This window comes from Sebastes fasciatus, chromosome 22, assembly GCF_043250625.1.
Source record: "Sebastes fasciatus isolate fSebFas1 chromosome 22, fSebFas1.pri, whole genome shotgun sequence".
NCBI classification, from domain to species: domain Eukaryota; kingdom Metazoa; phylum Chordata; class Actinopteri; order Perciformes; family Sebastidae; genus Sebastes; species Sebastes fasciatus.
In genome coordinates, this window is record NC_133816.1 from 25,995,739 (window position 1) to 26,020,009 (window position 24,271).

At 43.1% G+C, this 24,271-nt stretch overlaps 1 protein-coding gene across 5 annotated transcripts in view; it reads right to left on the bottom strand.

Moving 5' to 3' along the window:
* Nucleotides 1-21,144, bottom strand: part of LOC141760653 (serrate RNA effector molecule homolog) — a 33,109-nt gene extending 11,965 nt beyond the window's left edge. The window contains exons 1-13 of one of the 5 annotated variants that reach the window (XM_074623674.1): nucleotides 20,986-21,144; nucleotides 13,955-14,077; nucleotides 13,760-13,870; nucleotides 13,511-13,672; nucleotides 13,322-13,382; nucleotides 12,921-13,218; nucleotides 6,047-6,291; nucleotides 5,817-5,957; nucleotides 5,615-5,747; nucleotides 5,365-5,528; nucleotides 5,180-5,241; nucleotides 4,959-5,037; nucleotides 708-872 (exon numbers count right to left, since the gene is read on the bottom strand). In XM_074623674.1, coding sequence (XP_074479775.1) covers nucleotides 708-872; nucleotides 4,959-5,037; nucleotides 5,180-5,241; nucleotides 5,365-5,528; nucleotides 5,615-5,747; nucleotides 5,817-5,957; nucleotides 6,047-6,291; nucleotides 12,921-13,218; nucleotides 13,322-13,382; nucleotides 13,511-13,672; nucleotides 13,760-13,870; nucleotides 13,955-14,073 — 1,740 coding nt within the window. In that variant the 5' untranslated portion in view covers nucleotides 14,074-14,077; nucleotides 20,986-21,144. Of the gene's footprint in view, nucleotides 1-707; nucleotides 873-4,958; nucleotides 5,038-5,179; nucleotides 5,242-5,364; nucleotides 5,541-5,614; nucleotides 5,748-5,816; nucleotides 5,958-6,046; nucleotides 6,292-12,920; nucleotides 13,219-13,321; nucleotides 13,383-13,510; nucleotides 13,673-13,759; nucleotides 13,871-13,954; nucleotides 14,104-20,965 lie in introns of all 5 variants that reach the window. The other 4 variants (XM_074623670.1, XM_074623671.1, XM_074623672.1 and 1 more) reach the window with 4 other exon arrangements.
* Nucleotides 21,145-24,271: the final 3,127 nt, after the last annotated feature.

The following is a 24,271-nucleotide window of genomic DNA, read 5'->3' on the forward strand; positions in this document are numbered from 1 at the left end:
GAGGCAGAGGGCCGTCTAACGGCGAGGTAAAGGGCCGTCTAACGGCGAGGCAGAGGGACGTCTGACGGCGAGGTAAAGGGCCGTCTAACGGCGAGGCAAAGGGCCGTCTAACGGCGAGGCAGAGGGCCGTCTAACGGCGAGGCAGAGGGCCGTCTGACGGCGAGGCAAAGGGCCGTCTGACGGCGAGGCAAAGGGCCGTCTGACGGCGAGGCAGAGGGCCGTCTAACGGCGAGGCAAAGGGCCGTCTGACGGCGAGGCAAAGGGCCGTCTGACGGCGAGGCAAAGGGCCGTCTAACGGCGAGGCAGAGGGCCGTCTAACGGCGAGGCAGAGGTCCGTCTAACGGCGAGGCAGAGGTCCGTCTGACGGCGAGGCAAAGAGGTGAAAATATTCTAAATGTAGCGTACACTCACAAAAACACTAATTTTACCACTTCGATCAGGAGCTGCATCGATCGGTTAGTTTGTGTTATTGTGTGACTTTGGTGACAAACTAACCGACGGATGCAGCGGTAGACCGGCGACTCACAGCTCCCCGTGTTCTGAGAGCTTAAATTACTGGTTTTATGAATGGAGTCTGGTGAAGACGGCGATATAACAGCTTACCTCTTAGAAAGGCTAAATACGATAAAGACGATACTTATTAAAGTCCTCTGACCTTGGACGTGACGTGACGTGACGTGACGTGACGTGACGTGACATAAGCCTACCTGTCCGGCCCACAGCTCCCCTCTCTGGTCCAGACTGTGGACGAGTCGGGCCGACAGGCGGATGTCGTTCCTCACCACCGGTTTGTGGTGCGTCAGGCCGTTAACAGTGCGGACGCGTCGACACAGATCTCTGTTGACCACCGGAGACAGTTCACAGTCTCTGAGCTGACAGAGAGAACAGAGAGAACGTCAGATATAACAGGAGAACACTGAGAGAGAACGTCAGATATAACAGGAGAACACAGAGAGAACGTCAGATATAACAGGAGAACACTGAGAGAGAACGTCAGATATAACAGGAGAACACTGAGAGAGAACGTCAGATATAACAGGAGAACACAGAGAGAACGTCAGATATAACAGGAGAACACTGAGAGAACGTCAGATATAACAGGAGAACACAGAGAGAACGTCAGATATAACAGAGAGAACACAGAGAGAGAACGTCAGATATAACAGGAGAACACTGAGAGAACGTCAGATATAACAGGAGAACACTGAGAGAACGTCAGATATAACAGGAGAACACAGAGGGAACGTCAGATATAACAGAGAGAACACAGAGAGAGAACGTCAGATATAACAGGAGAACACAGAGAGAACGTCAGATATAACAGGAGAACACAGAGAGAACGTCAGATATAACAGGAGAACACTGAGAGAGAACGTCAGATATAACAGGAGAACACTGAGAGAGAACGTCAGATATAACAGGAGAACACTGAGAGAAAGTCAGATATAACAGGAGAACACTGAGAGAACGTCAGATATAACAGGAGAACACTGAGAGAACGTCAGATATAACAGGAGAACACTGAGAGAACGTCAGATATAACAGGAGAACACTGAGAGAACGTCAGATATAACAGGAGAACACTGAGAGAACGTCAGATATAACAGGAGAACACAGAGAGAACGTCAGATATAACAGGAGAACACTGAGAGGGAACGTCAGATATAACAGGAGAACACTGAGAGAAAGTCAGATATAACAGGAGAACACTGAGAGAACGTCAGATATAACAGGAGAACACTGAGAGAACGTCAGATATAACAGGAGAACACTGAGAGAACGTCAGATATAACAGGAGAACACTGAGAGAACGTCAGATATAACAGGAGAACACTGAGAGAACGTCAGATATAACAGGAGAACACTGAGAGAGAACGTCAGATATAACAGGAGAACACTGAGAGAACGTCAGATATAACAGGAGAACACTGAGAGAACGTCAGATATAACAGGAGAACACAGAGAGAGAACGTCAGATATAACAGGAGAACACTGAGAGAGAACGCCAGATATAACAGGAGAACACTGAGAGAACGTCAGATATAACAGGAGAACACTGAGAGAGAACGTCAGATATAACAGGAGAACACTGAGAGAGAACGCCAGATATAACAGGAGAACACTGAGAGAACGTCAGATATAACAGGAGAACACAGAGAGAACGTCAGATATAACAGAGAGAACAGAGAGAACGTCAGATATAACAGAGAGAACAGAGAGAACGTCAGATATAACAGGAGAACACTGAGAGGGAACGTCAGATATAACAGAGAGAACACTGAGAGAACGTCAGATATAACAGGAGAACACAGAGAGAACGTCAGATATAACAGGAGAACACTGAGAGAGAACGTCAGATATAACAGAGAGAACAGAGAGAACGTCAGATATAACAGGAGAACACAGAGAGAACGTCAGATATAACAGGAGAACACTGAGAGAGAACGTCAGATATAACAGGAGAACACTGAGAGAGAACGTCAGATATAACAGGAGAACACAGAGGGAACGTCAGATATAACAGGAGAACACTGAGAGAGAACGTCAGATATAACAGGAGAACACTGAGGGAACGTCAGATATAACAGGAGAACACTGAGAGAACACAGAGGGAACGTCAGATATAACAGAGAGAACAGAGAGAACGTCAGATATAACAGGAGAACACTGAGGGAACGTCAGATATAACAGAGAGAACAGAGAGAACGTCAGATATAACAGGAGAACACAGAGAGAACGTCAGATATAACAGGAGAACACAGAGAACGTCAGATATAACAGGAGAACACAGAGAGGGAACGTCAGATATAACAGAGAGAACAGAGAGAACGTCAGATATAACAGGAGAACACTGAGAGAACGTCAGATATAACAGGAGAACACAGAGAGGGAACGTCAGATATAACAGGAGAACACAGAGAGAACGTCAGATATAACAGGAGAACACAGAGGGAACGTCAGATATAACAGGAGAACACAGAGAGGGAACGTCAGATATAACAGAGAGAACAGAGAGAACGTCAGATATAACAGGAGAACACTGAGGGAACGTCAGATATAACAGGAGAACACAGAGAGGGAACGTCAGATATAACAGGAGAACACAGAGAACGTCAGATATAACAGAGAGAACAGAGAGAACGTCAGATATAACAGGAGAACACAGAGGGAACGTCAGATATAACAGGAGAACACTGAGAGGGAACGTCAGATATAACAGAGAGAACAGAGAGAACGTCAGATATAACAGGAGAACACAGAGAGAACGTCAGATATAACAGAGAGAACAGAGAGAACGTCAGATATAACAGGAGAACACAGAGAGGGAACGTCAGATATAACAGGAGAACACTGAGAGAACGTCAGATATAACAGGAGAACACTGAGAGAACGTCAGATATAACAGGAGAACACTGAGAGGGAACGTCAGATATAACAGGAGAACACAGAGAGAACGTCAGATATAACAGAGAGAACAGAGAGAACGTCAGATATAACAGGAGAACACAGAGAGAACGTCAGATATAACAGGAGAACACTGAGAGAACGTCAGATATAACAGGAGAACACAGAGAGGGAACGTCAGATATAACAGGAGAACACAGGGAACGTCAGATATAACAGGAGAACACAGAGAGGGAACGTCAGATATAACAGAGAGAACAGAGAGAACGTCAGATATAACAGGAGAACACAGAGAGAACGTCAGATATAACAGGAGAACACAGAGAGAACGTCAGATATAACAGAGAGAACAGAGAGAACGTCAGATATAACAGGAGAACACAGAGAGGGAACGTCAGATATAACAGGAGAACACAGAGAGGGAACGTCAGATATAACAGGAGAACACAGAGAGGGAACGTCAGATATAACAGGAGAACACAGAGAGGGAACGTCAGATATAACAGGAGAACACAGAGAGAACGTCAGATATAACAGGAGAACAGAGAGGGAACATCAGATATAACAGGAGAACACTGAGAGAACGTCAGATATAACAGGAGAACACTGAGAGAACGTCAGATATAACAGAGAACAGAGAGAACGTCAGATATAACAGGAGAACACTGAGAGGGAACGTCAGATATAACAGGAGAACACAGAGAACGTCAGATATAACAGAGAGAACACTGAGAGAACGTCAGATATAACAGGAGAACACTGAGAGGGAACGTCAGATATAACAGGAGAACACAGAGAACGTCAGATATAACAGAGAGAACACTGAGAGAACGTCAGATATAACAGAGAGAACACTGAGAGAACGTCAGATATAACAGGAGAACACTGAGAGGGAACGTCAGATATAACAGGAGAACACAGAGAACGTCAGATATAACAGAGAGAACACTGAGAGAGAACGTCAGATATAACAGGAGAACACTGAGAGAGAACGTCAGATATAACAGAGAGAACACTGAGAGGGAACGTCAGATATAACAGAGAGAACACTGAGAGAACGTCAGATATAACAGGAGAACACTGAGAGAACGTCAGATATAACAGAGAGAACAGAGAGAACGTCAGATATAACAGGAGAACACTGAGAGGGAACGTCAGATATAACAGGAGAACACAGAGAACGTCAGATATAACAGAGAGAACACTGAGAGAACGTCAGATATAACAGAGAGAACACTGAGAGAACGTCAGATATAACAGGAGAACACTGAGAGGGAACGTCAGATATAACAGGAGAACACTGAGAGGGAACGTCAGATATAACAGGAGAACACTGAGAGGGAACGTCAGATATAACAGAGAGAACACTGAGAGAACGTCAGATATAACAGGAGAACACTGAGAGAACGTCAGATATAACAGGAGAACACTGAGAGGGAACGTCAGATATAACAGAGAGAACACTGAGAGAACGTCAGATATAACAGGAGAACACTGAGAGAACGTCAGATATAACAGGAGAACACTGAGAGAGAACGTCAGGGTGAGTTTACCCGGATGTTCTGCAGGTTCCAGCACGTCTCCTTTATGTTCACGCTGCGGTCAAAGGTCACCCAGCAGCGCCTGAAGAACCTGACACACACACACACACACACACACACACACACACACACACACACACACACAATGTTAACCATCTGAGTTTAGCGTGTTAGCGTGTTAGCATGTTAGCAACAGTTCCTAATCAGCAGTAAACATGAAGGAGGATTCTCACCTCCTCTCAGGCTGAGGGTCCGACAGCGCCACCCGCAGGAAGCCAGAGTACCTGCGACACAACTACAAACACCCAACAGGTCGGTACAGGTGAGTCTCTACAGGTGTGTGTGTGTGTGTGTGTGTGTGTGTGTGTGTGTGTGTGTGTGTGTGTGTGTGTGTGTGTGTGTGTGTGTGCGCTCTTACAGCAGTGATCTCCTCCTTGGACACCTCTGGCGGGATGCTTCTGATGAACAAGGAGGTGGTGAGGTGGAGGGGGCGGGGCTTCGCCGGTGCCTCCTTCTCTCGCTCCTTCCCTCTCTCCTTCACTCTCTCCTTCCCTCTCTCCTTCACTCTCTCCTTCCCTCGCTCTTTACGGCGCTCTGACACACAAACACCGACGGTTAAACCGAGACCGCTGTCATCACTGTGAAGCACATCATAAATCTGTTCCTACCGTCCTCTCTGTCCTCCTCCTCTTCCTCCTTTTCCTCGTCTTCCTCCTTCTCTCCGTCAGAGTGGGAGGAGTCAGAGTCGGAGGCGCTGCCCTCGCCGCTGTCGACCGACACGCTGCGTTTCCTCTTCCTGCCCTGAGAGGAAGGGGAGGGGTTAACACCAGCACCGTCATCAATCGGTCTGTCAGCACAACGAGAACTCACTTTCTTCGCCGCCGTCTTCTCCTCCTCCTCTTCATCCTTCTTCTCCTCCTCCTCCTCGTCCTCCTCCTCCCCTTCCTCTCCCTCTTCTTCTCCTTCGTCTTTGTCCTTCTCTCCGTTCTGCGTGGCGTCCTCGTCACAGCCCTGAGAGAGAAGAGGAAACAGAGCGTTGGGGTTTGAGCGGCTCCGTCACGCGGCGACCGGCCGTCTATAGCTACCGAAGATGTTCTGACCTTATCGGCGTCTTTCGTCTCGCCCGTCTCCTCTGTCCGACTCGCCGTCGACTCTGAGCCGCTCTGACCGCTGACGTTATCTCCGCTAAGATCTCCCTGACTCTTCTCGCCACCGCCACCACTTCCTGCTGCTGCTGCTCCACTGCTGCTGCTGGTGGTCGCCTCACCGCCGGACGCCGCAGCGGCGGTCGGTACCTCAAGGACCTGCAGGTCAAGGTCCGTACCTCCCTCCATCTTTATCACCGCTGCAGAGGAAGACAGGAGTTAGAGACTTCGTTACCCAGAAACCCCTGCAAGGTGAAAGCAGGAAGTTTTACCCCGTCTCCCTCAGTATCACCCCGTCTCCCTCAGTATCATCTCGTCTCCCTCAGTATTACCCCGTCTCCCTCAGTATCACCTCGTCTCCCTCAGTATCATCTCGTCTCCCTCAGTTTTACCCCGTCTCCCTCAGTATCACCCCGTCTCCCTCAGTATCATCTCGTCTCCCTCAGTATTACCCCGTCTCCCTCAGTATCACCTCGTCTCCCTCAGTATTATCTCGTCTCCCTCAGTATTACCCCGTCTCCCTCAGTATCACCTCGTCTCCCTCAGTATCATCTCGTCTCCCTCAGTATCATCTCGTCTCCCTCAGTATTATCTCGTCTCCCTCAGTATCATCTCGTCTCCCTCAGTATTATCTCGTCTCCCTCAGTATCATCTCGTCTCCCTCAGTATTATCTCGTCTCCCTCAGTATCATCTCGTCTCCCTCAGTATCACCTCGTCTCCCTCAGTATCATCTCGTCTCCCTCAGTATTACCCCGTCTCCCTCAGTATCATCTCGTCTCCCTCAGTATCATCTCGTCTCCCTCAGTATTACCCCGTCTCCCTCAGTATCACCTCGTCTCCCTCAGTATCATCTCGTCTCCCTCAGTATCATCTCGTCTCCCTCAGTTTTACCCCGTCTCCCTCAGTATCATCTCGTCTCCCTCAGTATTATCTCGTCTCCCTCAGTATTATCTCGTCTCCCTCAGTATCATCTCGTCTCCCTCAGTATCATCTCGTCTCCCTCAGTATCATCTCGTCTCCCTCAGTGTCATCTCGTCTCCCTCAGTATCATCTCGTCTCCCTCAGTATCATCTCGTCTCCCTCAGTATTATCTCGTCTCCCTCAGTATCACCTCGTCTCCCTCAGTATCATCTCGTCTCCCTCAGTGTCATCTCGTCTCCCTCAGTATCATCTCGTCTCCCTCAGTATCACCTCGTCTCCCTCAGTATCATCTCGTCTCCCTCAGTATCATCTCGTCTCCCTCAGTTTTACCCCGTCTCCCTCAGTATCATCTCGTCTCCCTCAGTATTATCTCGTCTCCCTCAGTATCATCTCGTCTCCCTCAGTATCACCTCGTCTCCCTCAGTATCATCTCGTCTCCCTCAGTATTACCCCGTCTCCCTCAGTATCATCTCGTCTCCCTCAGTATCATCTCGTCTCCCTCAGTATCATCTCGTCTCCCTCAGTATTACCCCGTCTCCCTCAGTATCACCTCGTCTCCCTCAGTATCATCTCGTCTCCCTCAGTTTTACCCCGTCTCCCTCAGTATCATCTCGTCTCCCTCAGTATTATCTCGTCTCCCTCAGTATTATCTCGTCTCCCTCAGTATCATCTCGTCTCCCTCAGTATCATCTCGTCTCCCTCACCCTCAGTATCATCTCGTCTCCCTCAGTGTCATCTCGTCTCCCTCAGTATCATCTCGTCTCCCTCAGTATCATCTCGTCTCCCTCAGTATTATCTCGTCTCCCTCAGTATCACCTCGTCTCCCTCAGTATCATCTCGTCTCCCTCAGTATCATCTCGTCTCCCTCAGTATCATCTCGTCTCCCTCAGTATCATCTCGTCTCCCTCAGTATTATCTCGTCTCCCTCAGTATCATCTCGTCTCCCTCAGTATCATCTCGTCTCCCTCAGTATTATCTCGTCTCCCTCAGTATCATCTCGTCTCCCTCAGTTTTACCCCGTCTCCCTCAGTATCATCTCGTCTCCCTCAGTATCATCTCGTCTCCCTCAGTGTCATCTCGTCTCCCTCAGTATCATCTCGTCTCCCTCAGTGTCATCTCGTCTCCCTCAGTGTCATCTCGTCTCCCTCAGTATCATCTCGTCTCCCTCAGTTTTACCCCGTCTCCCTCAGTATCATCTCGTCTCCCTCAGTATCATCTCGTCTCCCTCAGTGTCATCTCGTCTCCCTCAGTATCATCTCGTCTCCCTCAGTATTACCCCGTCTCCCTCAGTATCACCCCGTCTCCCTCAGTATCATCTCGTCTCCCTCAGTTTTACCCCGTCTCCCTCAGTATCACCTCGTCTCCCTCAGTATTATCTCGTCTCCCTCAGTATTACCCCGTCTCCCTCAGTATCATCTCGTCTCCCTCAGTATCACCTCGTCTCCCTCAGTATCATCTCGTCTCCCTCAGTATTACCCCGTCTCCCTCAGTATCATCTCGTCTCCCTCAGTATCATCTCGTCTCCCTCAGTATCATCTCGTCTCCCTCAGTGTCATCTCGTCTCCCTCAGTATCATCTCGTCTCCCTCAGTATCATCTCGTCTCCCTCAGTATCACCTCGTCTCCCTCAGTATCATCTCGTCTCCCTCAGTATCATCTCGTCTCCCTCAGTATCATCTCGTCTCCCTCAGTGTCATCTCGTCTCCCTCAGTATCATCTCGTCTCCCTCAGTATCATCTCGTCTCCCTCAGTATTATCTCGTCTCCCTCAGTATCACCTCGTCTCCCTCAGTATCATCTCGTCTCCCTCAGTATCATCTCGTCTCCCTCAGTATCATCTCGTCTCCCTCAGTATCATCTCGTCTCCCTCAGTATCATCTCGTCTCCCTCAGTATTATCTCGTCTCCCTCAGTATCATCTCGTCTCCCTCAGTATCATCTCGTCTCCCTCAGTATTATCTCGTCTCCCTCAGTATCATCTCGTCTCCCTCAGTTTTACCCCGTCTCCCTCAGTATCATCTCGTCTCCCTCAGTATCATCTCGTCTCCCTCAGTGTCATCTCGTCTCCCTCAGTATCATCTCGTCTCCCTCAGTGTCATCTCGTCTCCCTCAGTGTCATCTCGTCTCCCTCAGTATCATCTCGTCTCCCTCAGTTTTACCCCGTCTCCCTCAGTATCATCTCGTCTCCCTCAGTATCATCTCGTCTCCCTCAGTGTCATCTCGTCTCCCTCAGTATCATCTCGTCTCCCTCAGTATTACCCCGTCTCCCTCAGTATCACCCCGTCTCCCTCAGTATCATCTCGTCTCCCTCAGTATCATCTCGTCTCCCTCAGTATCATCTCGTCTCCCTCAGTATTACCCCGTCTCCCTCAGTATCACCTCGTCTCCCTCAGTATTATCTCGTCTCCCTCAGTATTACCCCGTCTCCCTCAGTATCATCTCGTCTCCCTCAGTATCACCTCGTCTCCCTCAGTATCATCTCGTCTCCCTCAGTATTACCCCGTCTCCCTCAGTATCATCTCGTCTCCCTCAGTATCACCTCGTCTCCCTCAGTATCATCTCGTCTCCCTCAGTATTACCCCGTCTCCCTCAGTATCATCTCGTCTCCCTCAGTATCATCTCGTCTCCCTCAGTATTACCCCGTCTCCCTCAGTATCACCTCGTCTCCCTCAGTATCATCTCGTCTCCCTCAGTATCATCTCGTCTCCCTCAGTTTTACCCCGTCTCCCTCAGTATCATCTCGTCTCCCTCAGTATCATCTCGTCTCCCTCAGTATCATCTCGTCTCCCTCAGTATTATCTCGTCTCCCTCAGTATCATCTCGTCTCCCTCAGTATTATCTCGTCTCCCTCAGTATTATCTCGTCTCCCTCAGTATCATCTCGTCTCCCTCAGTATCATCTCGTCTCCCTCAGTGTCATCTCGTCTCCCTCAGTGTCATCTCGTCTCCCTCAGTGTCATCTCGTCTCCCTCAGTATCATCTCGTCTCCCTCAGTATTATCTCGTCTCCCTCAGTATCACCTCGTCTCCCTCAGTATCATCTCGTCTCCCTCAGTATCATCTCGTCTCCCTCAGTATCATCTCGTCTCCCTCAGTATCATCTCGTCTCCCTCAGTATCATCTCGTCTCCCTCAGTATCATCTCGTCTCCCTCAGTATCATCTCGTCTCCCTCAGTATCATCTCGTCTCCCTCAGTATTATCTCGTCTCCCTCAGTATCATCTCGTCTCCCTCAGTTTTACCCCGTCTCCCTCAGTATCATCTCGTCTCCCTCAGTATCATCTCGTCTCCCTCAGTGTCATCTCGTCTCCCTCAGTATCATCTCGTCTCCCTCAGTGTCATCTCGTCTCCCTCAGTGTCATCTCGTCTCCCTCAGTATCATCTCGTCTCCCTCAGTTTTACCCCGTCTCCCTCAGTATCATCTCGTCTCCCTCAGTATCATCTCGTCTCCCTCAGTGTCATCTCGTCTCCCTCAGTATCATCTCGTCTCCCTCAGTATCACCCCGTCTCCCTCAGTATCATCTCGTCTCCCTCAGTATCATCTCGTCTCCCTCAGTATCATCTCGTCTCCCTCAGTATTACCCCGTCTCCCTCAGTATCACCTCGTCTCCCTCAGTATTATCTCGTCTCCCTCAGTATTACCCCGTCTCCCTCAGTATCATCTCGTCTCCCTCAGTATCACCTCGTCTCCCTCAGTATCATCTCGTCTCCCTCAGTATTACCCCGTCTCCCTCAGTATCATCTCGTCTCCCTCAGTATCATCTCGTCTCCCTCAGTATTACCCCGTCTCCCTCAGTATCACCTCGTCTCCCTCAGTATCATCTCGTCTCCCTCAGTATTATCTCGTCTCCCTCAGTATTATCTCGTCTCCCTCAGTATCATCTCGTCTCCCTCAGTTTTACCCCGTCTCCCTCAGTATCATCTCGTCTCCCTCAGTATTATCTCGTCTCCCTCAGTATTATCTCGTCTCCCTCAGTATCATCTCGTCTCCCTCAGTATCATCTCGTCTCCCTCAGTATCATCTCGTCTCCCTCAGTGTCATCTCGTCTCCCTCAGTATCATCTCGTCTCCCTCAGTATCATCTCGTCTCCCTCAGTATTATCTCGTCTCCCTCAGTATCACCTCGTCTCCCTCAGTATCATCTCGTCTCCCTCAGTATCATCTCGTCTCCCTCAGTATCATCTCGTCTCCCTCAGTATCATCTCGTCTCCCTCAGTATCATCTCGTCTCCCTCAGTTTTACCCCGTCTCCCTCAGTATCATCTCGTCTCCCTCAGTATTATCTCGTCTCCCTCAGTATCATCTCGTCTCCCTCAGTATCATCTCGTCTCCCTCAGTATCATCTCGTCTCCCTCAGTATCATCTCGTCTCCCTCAGTTTTACCCCGTCTCCCTCAGTATCATCTCGTCTCCCTCAGTATTATCTCGTCTCCCTCAGTATCATCTCGTCTCCCTCAGTATCATCTCGTCTCCCTCAGTATCATCTCGTCTCCCTCAGTATTATCTCGTCTCCCTCAGTATCATCTCGTCTCCCTCAGTATCATCTCGTCTCCCTCAGTATCATCTCGTCTCCCTCAGTTTTACCCCGTCTCCCTCAGTATCATCTCGTCTCCCTCAGTATTATCTCGTCTCCCTCAGTATCATCTCGTCTCCCTCAGTGTCATCTCGTCTCCCTCAGTGTCATCTCGTCTCCCTCAGTATTATCTCGTCTCCCTCAGTATCATCTCGTCTCCCTCAGTATTACCCCGTCTCCCTCAGTTTTACCCCGTCTCCCTCAGTATCACCTCGTCTACCTCAGTATCATCTCGTCTCCCTCAGTATCATCTCGTCTCCCTCAGTATCATCTCGTCTCCCTCAGTATTATCTCGTCTCCCTCAGTATCATCTCGTCTCCCTCAGTATCATCTCGTCTCCCTCAGTATTATCTCGTCTCCCTCAGTATCATCTCGTCTCCCTCAGTTTTACCCCGTCTCCCTCAGTATCATCTCGTCTCCCTCAGTATTATCCCGTCTCCCTCAGTATCATCTCGTCTCCCTCAGTTTTACCCCGTCTCCCTCAGTATTATCTCGTCTCCCTCAGTATTATCTCGTCTCCCTCAGTATCATCTCGTCTCCCTCAGTATTATCTCGTCTCCCTCAGTATTATCTCGTCTCCCTCAGTATCATCTCGTCTCCCTCAGTATTATCTCGTCTCCCTCAGTATTATCTCGTCTCCCTCAGTATTATCTCGTCTCCCTCAGTATCATCTCGTCTCCCTCAGTATTATCTCGTCTCCCTCAGTATTATCCCGTCTCCCTCAGTATTATCCCGTCTCCCTCAGTATTATCTCGTCTCCCTCAGTATTATCTCGTCTCCCTCAGTATTATCCCGTCTCCCTCAGTATTATCCCGTCTCCCTCAGTATTATCTCGTCTCCCTCAGTATTATCTCGTCTCCCTCAGTATCATCTCGTCTCCCTCAGTTTTACCCCGTCTCCCTCAGTATCATCTCGTCTCCCTCAGTATTATCTCGTCTCCCTCAGTATTATCTCGTCTCCCTCAGTATTATCTCGTCTCCCTCAGTATTATCTCGTCTCCCTCAGTATCATCTCGTCTCCCTCAGTATCATCTCGTCTCCCTCAGTATTATCCCGTCTCCCTCAGTATCATCCCGTCTCCCTCAGTATCATCCCGTCTCCCTCAGTATTATCTCGTCTCCCTCAGTATTATCTCGTCTCCCTCAGTATTACCTCGTCTCCCTCAGTATTATCTCGTCTCCCTCAGTTTTACCCCGTCTCCCTCAGTATTATCCCGTCTCCCTCAGTATTATCCCGTCTCCCTCAGTATTATCTCGTCTCCCTCAGTATTATCTCGTCTCCCTCAGTTTTACCCCGTCTCCCCGCTCGGTTTTATCCCGTCTCACTAGCCCGTCTGTCTCTACCTGCGTCCAGCAGCTTGATGATGGCGGGGGCGTGCTCCATGTCCAGCGACATGTTATCCAGCCAGTTGTTGTCCAGCAGGAAGAGGAAGACGCCCAGACGGGTTTTGAGGGCGGCCAGAGACTCCGCCTTCCTCGCCGTGATGTCATCGGGGTGGTACTTGGAGCGGAACCACTCCTGGTCCTTGTGTTGGAGGAAGAAGTCCTGCAGCTGCTGGCGTCTGAAGTCCAGTTTGTACTGATTGTAGCGCTTCACAGACTCCGTCTCGTCAACACTGTCCTCCATGTTCAACAGAAACTCCTGCAGACACACAGACATCATTATTATTATTATTATTATTATTATTATTAATAAAGAGACACATGGAGCACCTCTAAAGCCACGCTGCTGCTGCTGGACTCACCTTAAAGCTCCTCATGGTGGGAGGACCAGGAGGAGGGAGATCTGGATCCACCATCCCCAACCTGAGAGAGACACTTTATTTAAATTATCACTCCCTGAAACAAAGTCGTAATAAAACGGGAATAAAGTCAGAACTTTACGAGACACAAAGTCGTAACACGGCTGCATCACGGGTTGTTATTGAGCTCACCTGCCCTGCAGCGGGTGACCTCCGTGGTGAGGGTGAAGGTGAGGGAGGTCGGGGTGCCAGCCCTGAGGCCCCACCCCCGGAAACGGAGCCCCGCCTCCTCCTCCTCCCCCTCCCCCTCCGTACGGCATGTCGTAGCGGTACGGCTCCCCGCGGTGGTCGTCCCTGCACATGTCAGACATGACGGGACAGAATGAAGACGTGTGGCGTGTTGGTAGGTAAAATGATGACATCACTCACCCTCTCACTCACCAGTCTCTCCTCATGCGTTTGTGCTGAGGGCTGATGTGTCTGGGCGGAGAGAAGCGCTCTCTGCGACCACGGTCGTAGTCCCGCCTCCTCTCTCTGCCGCGGTCCCAGTCCCTGAACACACACACACACACACACACACGTTAACGCCTCACACCGATGTGTCGGGGTTACCTGCGTGGTCAGGTGAGCTCGTACCTGTCCGGCCAGTCGTCCCTCCTCCTCTCCTCCCTCTCTCTCGACCGCTCCATGTCGCTCCTCTCTCTCCTGAACTTGTCCCGCCTCCTCCGGTCGAACTCGTCATCGCTGTCTCCCATTGGACTGAAAACACAAGTACTACAGTAGTACTAGTAGTACCAGTAGAGTATAAAGTACTATAGTTACCTCGACCAGTAGAGTATAAAGTACTATAGTAACCTCTGAGATGTAGTAGAGTATAAAGTACTATAGTAACCTCTGAGATGTAGTAGAGTATAAAGTACTATAGTTACCTCTGAGATGTAGTAGAGTATAAAGTACTATAGATACCTCTGAGATGTAGTAGAGTATAAAGTACTATAGTTACCTCTGAGATGTAGTAGAGTATAAAGTACTATAGTAACCTCTGAGATGTAGTAGAGTATAAAGTACTATAGTTACCTCTGAGATGTAGTAGAGTATAAAGTACTATAGATACCTCTGAGATGTAGTAGAGTATAAAGTACTATAGTTACCTCTGAGATGTAGTAGAGTATAAAGTACTATAGTAACCTCTGAGATGTAGTAGAGTATAAAGTACTATAGATACCTCTGAGATGTAGTAGAGTATAAAGTACTATAGTTACCTCTGAGATGTAGTAGAGTATAAAGTACTATAGTAACCTCTGAGATGTAGTAGAGTATAAAGTACTATAGATACCTCTGAGATGTAATAGAGTATAAAGTACTACAGTTACCTCTGAGATGTAGTAGAGTATAAAGTACTATAGTTACCTCTGAGATGTAATAGAGTATAAAGTACTACAGTTACCTCTGAGATGTAGTAGAGTATAAAGTACTATAGATACCTCTGAGATGTAGTAGAGTATAAAGTACTACAGTTACCTCTGAGATGTAGTAGAGTATAAAGTACTATAGTTACCTCTGAGATGTAGTAGAGTATAAAGTACTATAGTTACCTCTGAGATGTAGTAGAGTATAAAGTACTATAGTTACCTCTGAGATGTAGTAGAGTATAAAGTACTATAGTTACCTCTGAGATGTAGTAGAGTATAAAGTACTATAGATACCTCTGAGATGTAGTAGAGTATAAAGTACTACAGTTACCTCTGAGATGTAGTAGAGTATAAAGTACTATAGTAACCTCTGAGATGTAGTAGAGTATAAAGTACTACAGTTACCTCTGAGATGTAGTAGAGTATAAAGTACTATAGTAACCTCTGAGATGTAGTAGAGTATAAAGTACTATAGTTACCTCTGAGGTGTAGTAGAGTATAAAGTACTATAGTTACCTCTGAGATGTAGTAGAGTATAAAGTACTATAGTTACCTCTGATGTGTAGTAGAGTATAAAGTACTATAGTTACCTCTGAGGTGTAGTAGAGTATAAAGTACTATAGTAACCTCTGAGATGTAGTAGAGTATAAAGTACTATAGTAACCTCTGAGGTGTAGTAGAGTATAAAGTACTATAGTTACCTCTGAGATGTAGTAGAGTATAAAGTACTATAGATACCTCTGAGATGTAGTAGAGTATAAAGTACTATAGTAACCTCTGAGATGTAGTAGAGTATAAAGTACTATAGTTACCTCTGAGATGTAGTAGAGTATAAAGTACTATAGTAACCTCTGAGATGTAGTAGAGTATAAAGTACTATAGTAACCTCTGAGATGTAGTAGAGTATAAAGTACTATAGTAACCTCTGAGGTGTAGTAGAGTATAAAGTACTATAGTTACCTCTGAGATGTAGTAGAGTATAAAGTACTATAGTAACCTCTGAGGTGTAGTAGAGTATAAAGTACTATAGTAACCTCTGAGATGTAGTAGAGTATAAAGTACTATAGTAACCTCTGAGGTGTAGTAGAGTATAAAGTACTATAGTTACCTCTGAGATGTAGTAGAGTATAAAGTACTATAGTAACCTCTGAGATGTAGTAGAGTATAAAGTACTATAGTTACCTCTGAGGTGTAGTAGAGTATAAAGTACTATAGATACCTCTGAGGTGTAGTAGAGTATAAAGTACTATAGTTACCTCTGAGATGTAGTAGAGTATAAAGTACTATAGTTACCTCTGAGATGTAGTAGAGTATAAAGTACTATAGTTACCTCTGAGATGTAGTAGAGTATAAAGTACTATAGTTACCTCTGAGGTGTAGTAGAGTATAAAGTACTATAGTAACCTCTGAGGTGTAGTAGAGTATAAAGTACTATAGTAACCTCTGAGATGTAGTAGAGTATAAAGTACTATAGTTACCTCTGAGATGTAGTAGAGTATAAAGTACTATAGTTACCTCTGAGGTGTAGTAGAGTATAAAGTACTAGTTACCTCTGAGGTGTAGTAGAGTATAAAGTACTATAGTTACCTCTGAGATGTAGTAGAGTATAAAGTACTATAGATACCTCTGAGATGTAGTAGAGTATAAAGTACTATAGTAACCTCTGAGGTGTAGTAGAGTATAAAGTACTACAGTTACCTCTGAGATGTAGTAGAGTATAAAGTACTATAGTTACCTCTGAGATGTAGTAGAGTATAAAGTACTATAGTAACCTCTGAGATGTAGTAGAGTATAAAGTACTATAGATACCTCTGAGATGTAGTAGAGTATAAAGTACTATAGATACCTCTGAGGTGTAGTAGAGTATAAAGTACTATAGTTACCTCTGAGATGTAGTAGAGTATAAAGTACTATAGTAACCTCTGAGGTATAGTAGAGTATAAAGTACTATAGTTACCTCTGAGATGTAGTAGAGTATAAAGTACTATAGTAACCTCTGAGGTGTAGTAGAGTATAAAGTAGAGTATAAAGTACTATAGTAACCTCTGAGGTGTAGTAGAGTATAAAGTACTATAGTAACCTCTGAGGTATAGTAGAGTATAAAGTACTATAGTTACCTCTGAGATGTAGTAGAGTATAAAGTACTATAGTAACCTCTGAGGTGTAGTAGAGTATAAAGTACTATAGATACCTCTGAGGTGTAGTAGAGTATAAAGTAGAGTATAAAGTACTATAGTAACCTCTGAGATGTAGTAGAGTATAAAGTACTATAGTAACCTCTGAGGTGTAGTAGAGTATAAAGTACTATAGATACCTCTGAGATGTAGTAGAGTATAAAATACTATAGATACCTCTGAGATGTAGTAGAGTATAAAGTACTATAGATACCTCTGAGGTGTAGTAGAGTATAAAGTACTATAGATACCTCTGAGATGTAGTAGAGTATAAAATACTATAGATACCTCTGAGATGTAGTAGAGTATAAAGTACTATAGATACCTCTGAGGTGTAGTAGAGTATAAAGTAGAGTATAAAGTACTATAGATACCTCTGAGGTGTAGTAGAGTATAAAGTACTATAGATACCTCTGAGGTGTAGTAGAGTATAAAGTAGAGTATAAAGTACTATAGTAACCTCTGAGGTGTAGTAGAGTATAAAGTAGAGTATAAAGTACTATAGTAACCTCTGAGGTGTAGTAGAGTATAAAGTACTATAGATACCTCTGAGGTGTAGTAGAGTATAAAGTACTATAGATACCTCTGAGGTGTAGTAGAGTATAAAGTACTATAGATACCTCTGAGGTGTAGTAGAGTATAAAGTAGAGTATAAAGTACTATAGTAACCTCTGAGGTGTAGTAGAGTATAAAGTAGAGTATAAAGTACTATAGATACCTCTGAGGTGTAGTAGAGTATAAAGTAGAGTATAAAGTACTATAGTAACCTCTGAGGTGTAGTAGAGTATAAAGTACTATAGTAACCTCTGAGGTATAGTAGAGTATAAAGTACTATAGTTACCTCTGAGATGTAGTAGAGTATAAAGTACTATAGTAACCTCTGAGGTGTAGTAGAGTATAAAGTAGAGTATAAAGTACTATAGTAACCTCTGAGATGTAGTAGAGTATAAAGTACTATAGTTACCTCTGAGATGTAGTAGAGTATAAAATACTATAGATACCTCTGAGGTGTAGTAGAGTATAAAGTACTATAGATACCTCTGAGGTGTAGTAGAGTATAAAGTAGAGTATAAAGTACTATAGTAACCTCTGAGATGTAGTAGAGTATAAAGTACTATAGTTACCTCTGAGATGTAGTAGAGTATAAAGTACTATAGTAACCTCTGAGATGTAGTAGAGTATAAAGTACTATAGTAACCTCTGAGATGTAGTAGAGTATAAAGTACTATAGTTACCTCTGAGATGTAGTAGAGTATAAAATACTATAGATACCTCTGAGGTGTAGTAGAGTATAAAGTACTATAGATACCTCTGAGGTGTAGTAGAGTATAAAGTAGAGTATAAAGTACTATAGTAACCTCTGAGATGTAGTAGAGTATAAAGTACTATAGTTACCTCTGAGATGTAGTAGAGTATAAAATACTATAGATACCTCTGAGGTGTAGTAGAGTATAAAGTACTATAGATACCTCTGAGGTGTAGTAGAGTATAAAGTACTATAGATACCTCTGAGGTGTAGTAGAGTATAAAGTAGAGTATAAAGTACTATAGTAACCTCTGAGATGTAGTAGAGTATAAAGTACTATAGTTACCTCTGAGATGTAGTAGAGTATAAAGTACTATAGTTACCTCTGAGGTGTAGTAGAGTATAAAGTACTATAGTTACCTCTGAGATGTAGTAGAGTATAAAGTACTATAGTTACCTCTGAGGTGTAGTAGAGTATAAAGTACTATAGATACCTCTGAGATGTAGTAGAGTATAAAGTACTATAGTTACCTCTGAGATGTAGTAGAGTATAAAGTACTATAGTAACCTCTGAGGTGTAGTAGAGTATAAAGTACTATAGTTACCTCTGAGATGTAGTAGAGTATAAAGTACTATAGTTACCTCTGAGATGTAGTAGAGTATAAAGTACTATAGTTACCTCTGAGATGTAGTAGAGTATAAAGTACTATAGATACCTCTGAGGTGTAGTAGAGTATAAAGTACTATAGTTACCTCTGAGATGTAGTAGAGTATAAAGTACTATAGTAACCTCTGAGATGTAGTAGAGTATAAAGTACTATAGTAACCTCTGAGATGTAGTAGAGTATAAAGTACTATAGTTACCTCTGAGATGTAGTAGAGTATAAAGTACTACAGTAACCTCTGAGGTGTAGTAGAGTATAAAGTACTATAGTAACCTCTGAGATGTAGTAGAGTATAAAGTACTATAGTTACCTCTGAGATGTAGTAGAGTATAAAGTACTACAGTAACCTCTGAGATGTAGTAGAGTATAAAGTACTATAGTTACCTCTGAGGTGTAGTAGAGTATAAAGTACTATAGTTACCTCTGAGATGTAGTAGAGTATAAAGTACTATAGTTACCTCTGAGATGTAGTAGAGTATAAAGTACTATAGTTACCTCTGAGATGTAGTAGAGTATAAAGTACTATAGTTACCTCTGAGATGTAGTAGAGTATAAAGTACTATAGTAACCTCTGAGGTGTAGTAGAGTATAAAGTACTATAGATACCTCTGAGATGTAGTAGAGTATAAAGTACAATAGTAACCTCTGAGATGTAGTAGAGTATAAAGTACTATAGTTACCTCTGAGATGTAGTAGAGTATAAAGTACTATAGTTACCTCTGAGATGTAGTAGAGTATAAAGTACTATAGATACCTCTGAGGTGTAGTAGAGTATAAAGTACTATAGTTACCTCTGAGGTGTAGTAGAGTATAAAGTACTATAGTAACCTCTGAGGTGTAGTAGAGTATAAAGTACTATAGTTACCTCTGAGATGTAGTAGAGTATAAAGTACTATAGTTACCTCTGAGGTGTAGTAGAGTATAAAGTACTATAGATACCTCTGAGATGTAGTAGAGTATAAAGTACTATAGTAACCTCTGAGGTGTAGTAGAGTATAAAGTACTATAGTTACCTCTGAGGTGTAGTAGAGTATAAAGTACTATAGTTACCTCTGAGATGTAGTAGAGTATAAAGTACTATAGTTACCTCTGAGATGTAGTAGAGTATAAAGTACTACAGTAACCTCTGAGGTGTAGTAGAGTATAAAGTACAATAGTAACCTCTGAGATGTAGTAGAGTATAAAGTACTATAGTTACCTCTGAGATGTAGTAGAGTATAAAGTACTATAGATACCTCTGAGATGTAATAGAGTATAAAGTACTATAGTTACCTCTGAGATGTAGTAGAGTATAAAGTACTATAGTAACCTCTGAGGTGTAGTAGAGTATAAAGTACTATAGTTACCTCTGAGATGTAGTAGAGTATAAAGTACTATAGATACCTCTGAGATGTAATAGAGTATAAAGTACTATAGTTACCTCTGAGGTGTAGTAGAGTATAAAGTACTATAGTAACCTCTGAGATGTAATAGAGTATAAAGTACTATAGTTACCTCTGAGATGTAGTAGAGTATAAAGTACTATAGTAACCTCTGAGGTGTAGTAGAGTATAAAGTACTATAGTTACCTCTGAGATGTAGTAGAGTATAAAGTACTATAGATACCTCTGAGATGTAGTAGAGTATAAAGTACTATAGTTACCTCTGAGGTGTAGTAGAGTATAAAGTACTATAGTAACCTCTGAGATGTAGTAGAGTATAAAGTACTATAGTTACCTCTGAGATGTAGTAGAGTATAAAGTACTATAGTTACCTCTGAGGTGTAGTAGAGTATAAAGTACTATAGTAACCTCTGAGATGTAGTAGAGTATAAAGTACTACAGTTACCTCTGAGATGTAGTAGAGTATAAAGTACTATAGTTACCTCTGAGATGTAGTAGAGTATAAAGTACTATAGATACCTCTGAGGTGTAGTAGAGTATAAAGTAGAGTATAAAGTACTAAAGCTAGCTGTTAGCAGCGAGCTAAAGCTAAAGCTAACATGCGAACTAGCTGGTTAGCCTGTTAGCTTGTTAGCATGGAGCTAACTAGCTGTTAGCTTGTTAGCATGGAGCTAACTGTCTGTTTTCGGGTTTAACTCGGTTCATATTCTTCTTCTCTTCGTCTCCTCTTGGACTTCCGGCTCAGAGGAAGCTTGTTAAAGGGTTTACCTGGGTGTGTGAAGGTTCACCTGCAGCTCGAGCTCCAGACGGATCAAAGATCTTCAGCTAACAACAACAGCGATCCCGCCAACGGCCACACAGCCACACAGCCACGCCGGAAGCTACGAGTACTTCCGGTCTGGTCCTTCAGTGTAAAGTGACAGACCGTCTCCACCTGGCGGTCAGGAGGGAAACTACAGCTGCACAGATTAATCAACATGATTAGATTCAGTGGTGGAATGTAACTCAGTACATTTAGTACTTTAGTACTGAACTTAACTTTCCTGCTACTTCCTACTTCTCCTCCACTACATCTCAGAGGGAATATTCTACTGTTTACTCCACTACATTTATCTGACAGCTGTAGTTACTTTACAGATCACAGTTCACCCAATGATATATTATGAACAATTAATATATATATATATATTTATTATATTATATTATGACCAATTTATATATATATATATATTTATTATATTATGACCAATTTATATATATATATATATATATATATTTATTATATTATGACCAATTTATATATATATATATATATATATTTATTATATTATGACCAATTTATATATATATATATATATATATATATTTATTATATTATGACCAATTTATATATATATATATATATATATTTATTATATTATGACCAATTTATATATATATTTATTATATTATGACCAATTTATATATATATATTTATTATATTATGACCAATTTATATATATATATATTTATTATATTGTGACCAATTTATATATATATATATATATATATTTATATATTATATTATGACCAATTTTTTATATATATATTTATTATATTATGACCAATTTATATATATATATATATATATATATTATATTATGACCAATTTTTGTTATATTTATTTACTATATTATGACCAATTTATATATATATATATATATTTATTATATTATGACCAATTTATATATATATATATATATATTTATTATATTATGACCAATTTTTGTTATATATATTTACTATATTATGACCAATTTATATATATATTTATATATTTATTATATTATGACCAATTTATATATATATATCTATATTTATTATATTATGACCAATTTATATTTATATATTTATTATATTATGACCAATTTATATATATATATATCTATATTTATTATATTATGACCAATTTATATATATATATATTAATTATATTAAGACCAATCCTAATTATATTATGACCAAACCATATATATATATATATATATATATTATATTATGACCAATTTATATATATATATTTATTATATTATGACCTATTTATATATATATATTTATTATATTATGACCAATTTATATATATATATTTATTATATTATGACCTATTTATATATATATATTTATTATATTATGACCAATTTGTCATCACATAGACTACTGAAGTATATATATGTAGTTGATTTTCTATAAACTTTAATCTTTGGACTGATAGTGGTTGATAAAGTCAAGGCTGTATGATTGGTAACACCCTGCTAAACCATGTTATGTATGCTGACGATCTGACTGTTTTCTCTCCTAACAGCGCCGGGTTTCAACAGCTGCTCCGAGTACGGGGTCAGATATGATGTGCAATACGATGCAGAAAAGAGTGTTGTCATGTTCTGTAGAACAAAAGAAGATAGGGCTTTTTATCTATCAGGACAACCGCTATGTGTTTATAATAAAATAACATATCAGGGGCACTTTATTACAGATCAAATGTCTGATGATGACGTGTACAGGCAGCGCCGTATATTGTATACTCAAGATGACATGTTGGCAAGAACATTCTACCTGTGTTCAGACCATGTTAAGACAGGTCTCTTTAGAGCCTATTGCACCCCCCCTCTATACTGCCCCCCTGTGGTGAAAGGTAGAAAGGTAGGTTAAAAAGGCAGCATGCATCAGCTTCAGGTTGCCTTCAATGACTGCATGCAGATATTACTAAAGAAACCCAGGTGGTGTAGTGCAGGTGAGCTGTTCTGTAGTGCAGGTGAGCTGTTCTGTATGTAGGTGAACTGTTCTGTAATACAGGTGAGCTGTTCTGTAGTGCAGGTGAGCTGTTCTGTAATACAGGTGAGCTGTTCTGTAATACAGGTGAGCTGTTCTGTAGTGCAGGTGAGCTGTTCTGTATGTAGGTGAACTGTTCTGTAATACAGGTGAGCTGTTCTGTAGTGCAGGTGAGCTGTTCTGTAGTGCAGGTGAACTGTTCTGTAGTGCAGGTGAACTGTTCTGTAGTGCAGGTGAGCTGTTCTGTATGTAGGTGAACTGTTCTGTAATACAGGTGAGCTGTTCTGTAGTGCAGGTGAGCTGTTCTGTAATACAGGTGAGCTGTTCTGTAATACAGGTGAGCTGTTCTGTAGTGCAGGTGAGCTGTTCTGTATGTAGGTGAACTGTTCTGTAATACAGGTGAGCTGTTCTGTAGTGCAGGTGAGCTGTTCTGTAGTGCAGGTGAACTGTTCTGTAGTGCAGGTGAACTGTTCTGTAGTGCAGGTGAGCTGTTCTGTATGTAGGTGAACTGTTCTGTAATACAGGTGAGCTGTTCTGTAGTGCAGGTGAGCTGTTCTGTAATACAGGTGAGCTGTTCTGTAATACAGGTGAGCTGTTCTGTAGTGCAGGTGAGCTGTTCTGTAGTGCAGGTGAACTGTTCTGTAATACAGGTGAGCTGTTCTGTAGTGCAGGTGAGCTGTTCTGTAGTGCAGGTGAACTGTTCTGTAGTGCAGGTGAGCTGTTCTGTAATACAGGTGAGCTGTTCTGTAGTGCAGGTGAACTGTTCTGTAATACAGGTGAGCTGTTCTGTAGTGCAGGTGAACTGTTCTGTAATACAGGTGAGCTGTTCTGTAGTGCAGGTGAACTGTTCTGTAATACAGGTGAGCTGTTCTGTAGTGCAGGTGAACTGTTCTGTAATACAGGTGAGCTGTTCTGTAGTGCAGGTGAGCTGTTCTGTAGTGCAGGTGAGCTGTTCTGTAGTGCAGGTGAACTGTTCTGTAATACAGGTGAGCTGTTCTGTAGTGCAGGTGAACTGTTCTGTAATACAGGTGAGCTGTTCTGTAGTGCAGGTGAGCTGTTCTATAGTGCAGGTGAACTGTTTTGTAATACAGGTGAGCTGTTCTGTAGTGCAGGTGAACTGTTCTGTAGTGCAGGTGAACTGTTCTGTAGTGCAGGTGAGCTGTTCTGTAGTGCAGGTGAGCTGTTCTGTAGTGCAGGTGAACTGTTCTGTAGTGCAGGTGAGCTGTTCTGTAGTGCAGGTGAGCTGTTCTATAGTGCAGGTGAACT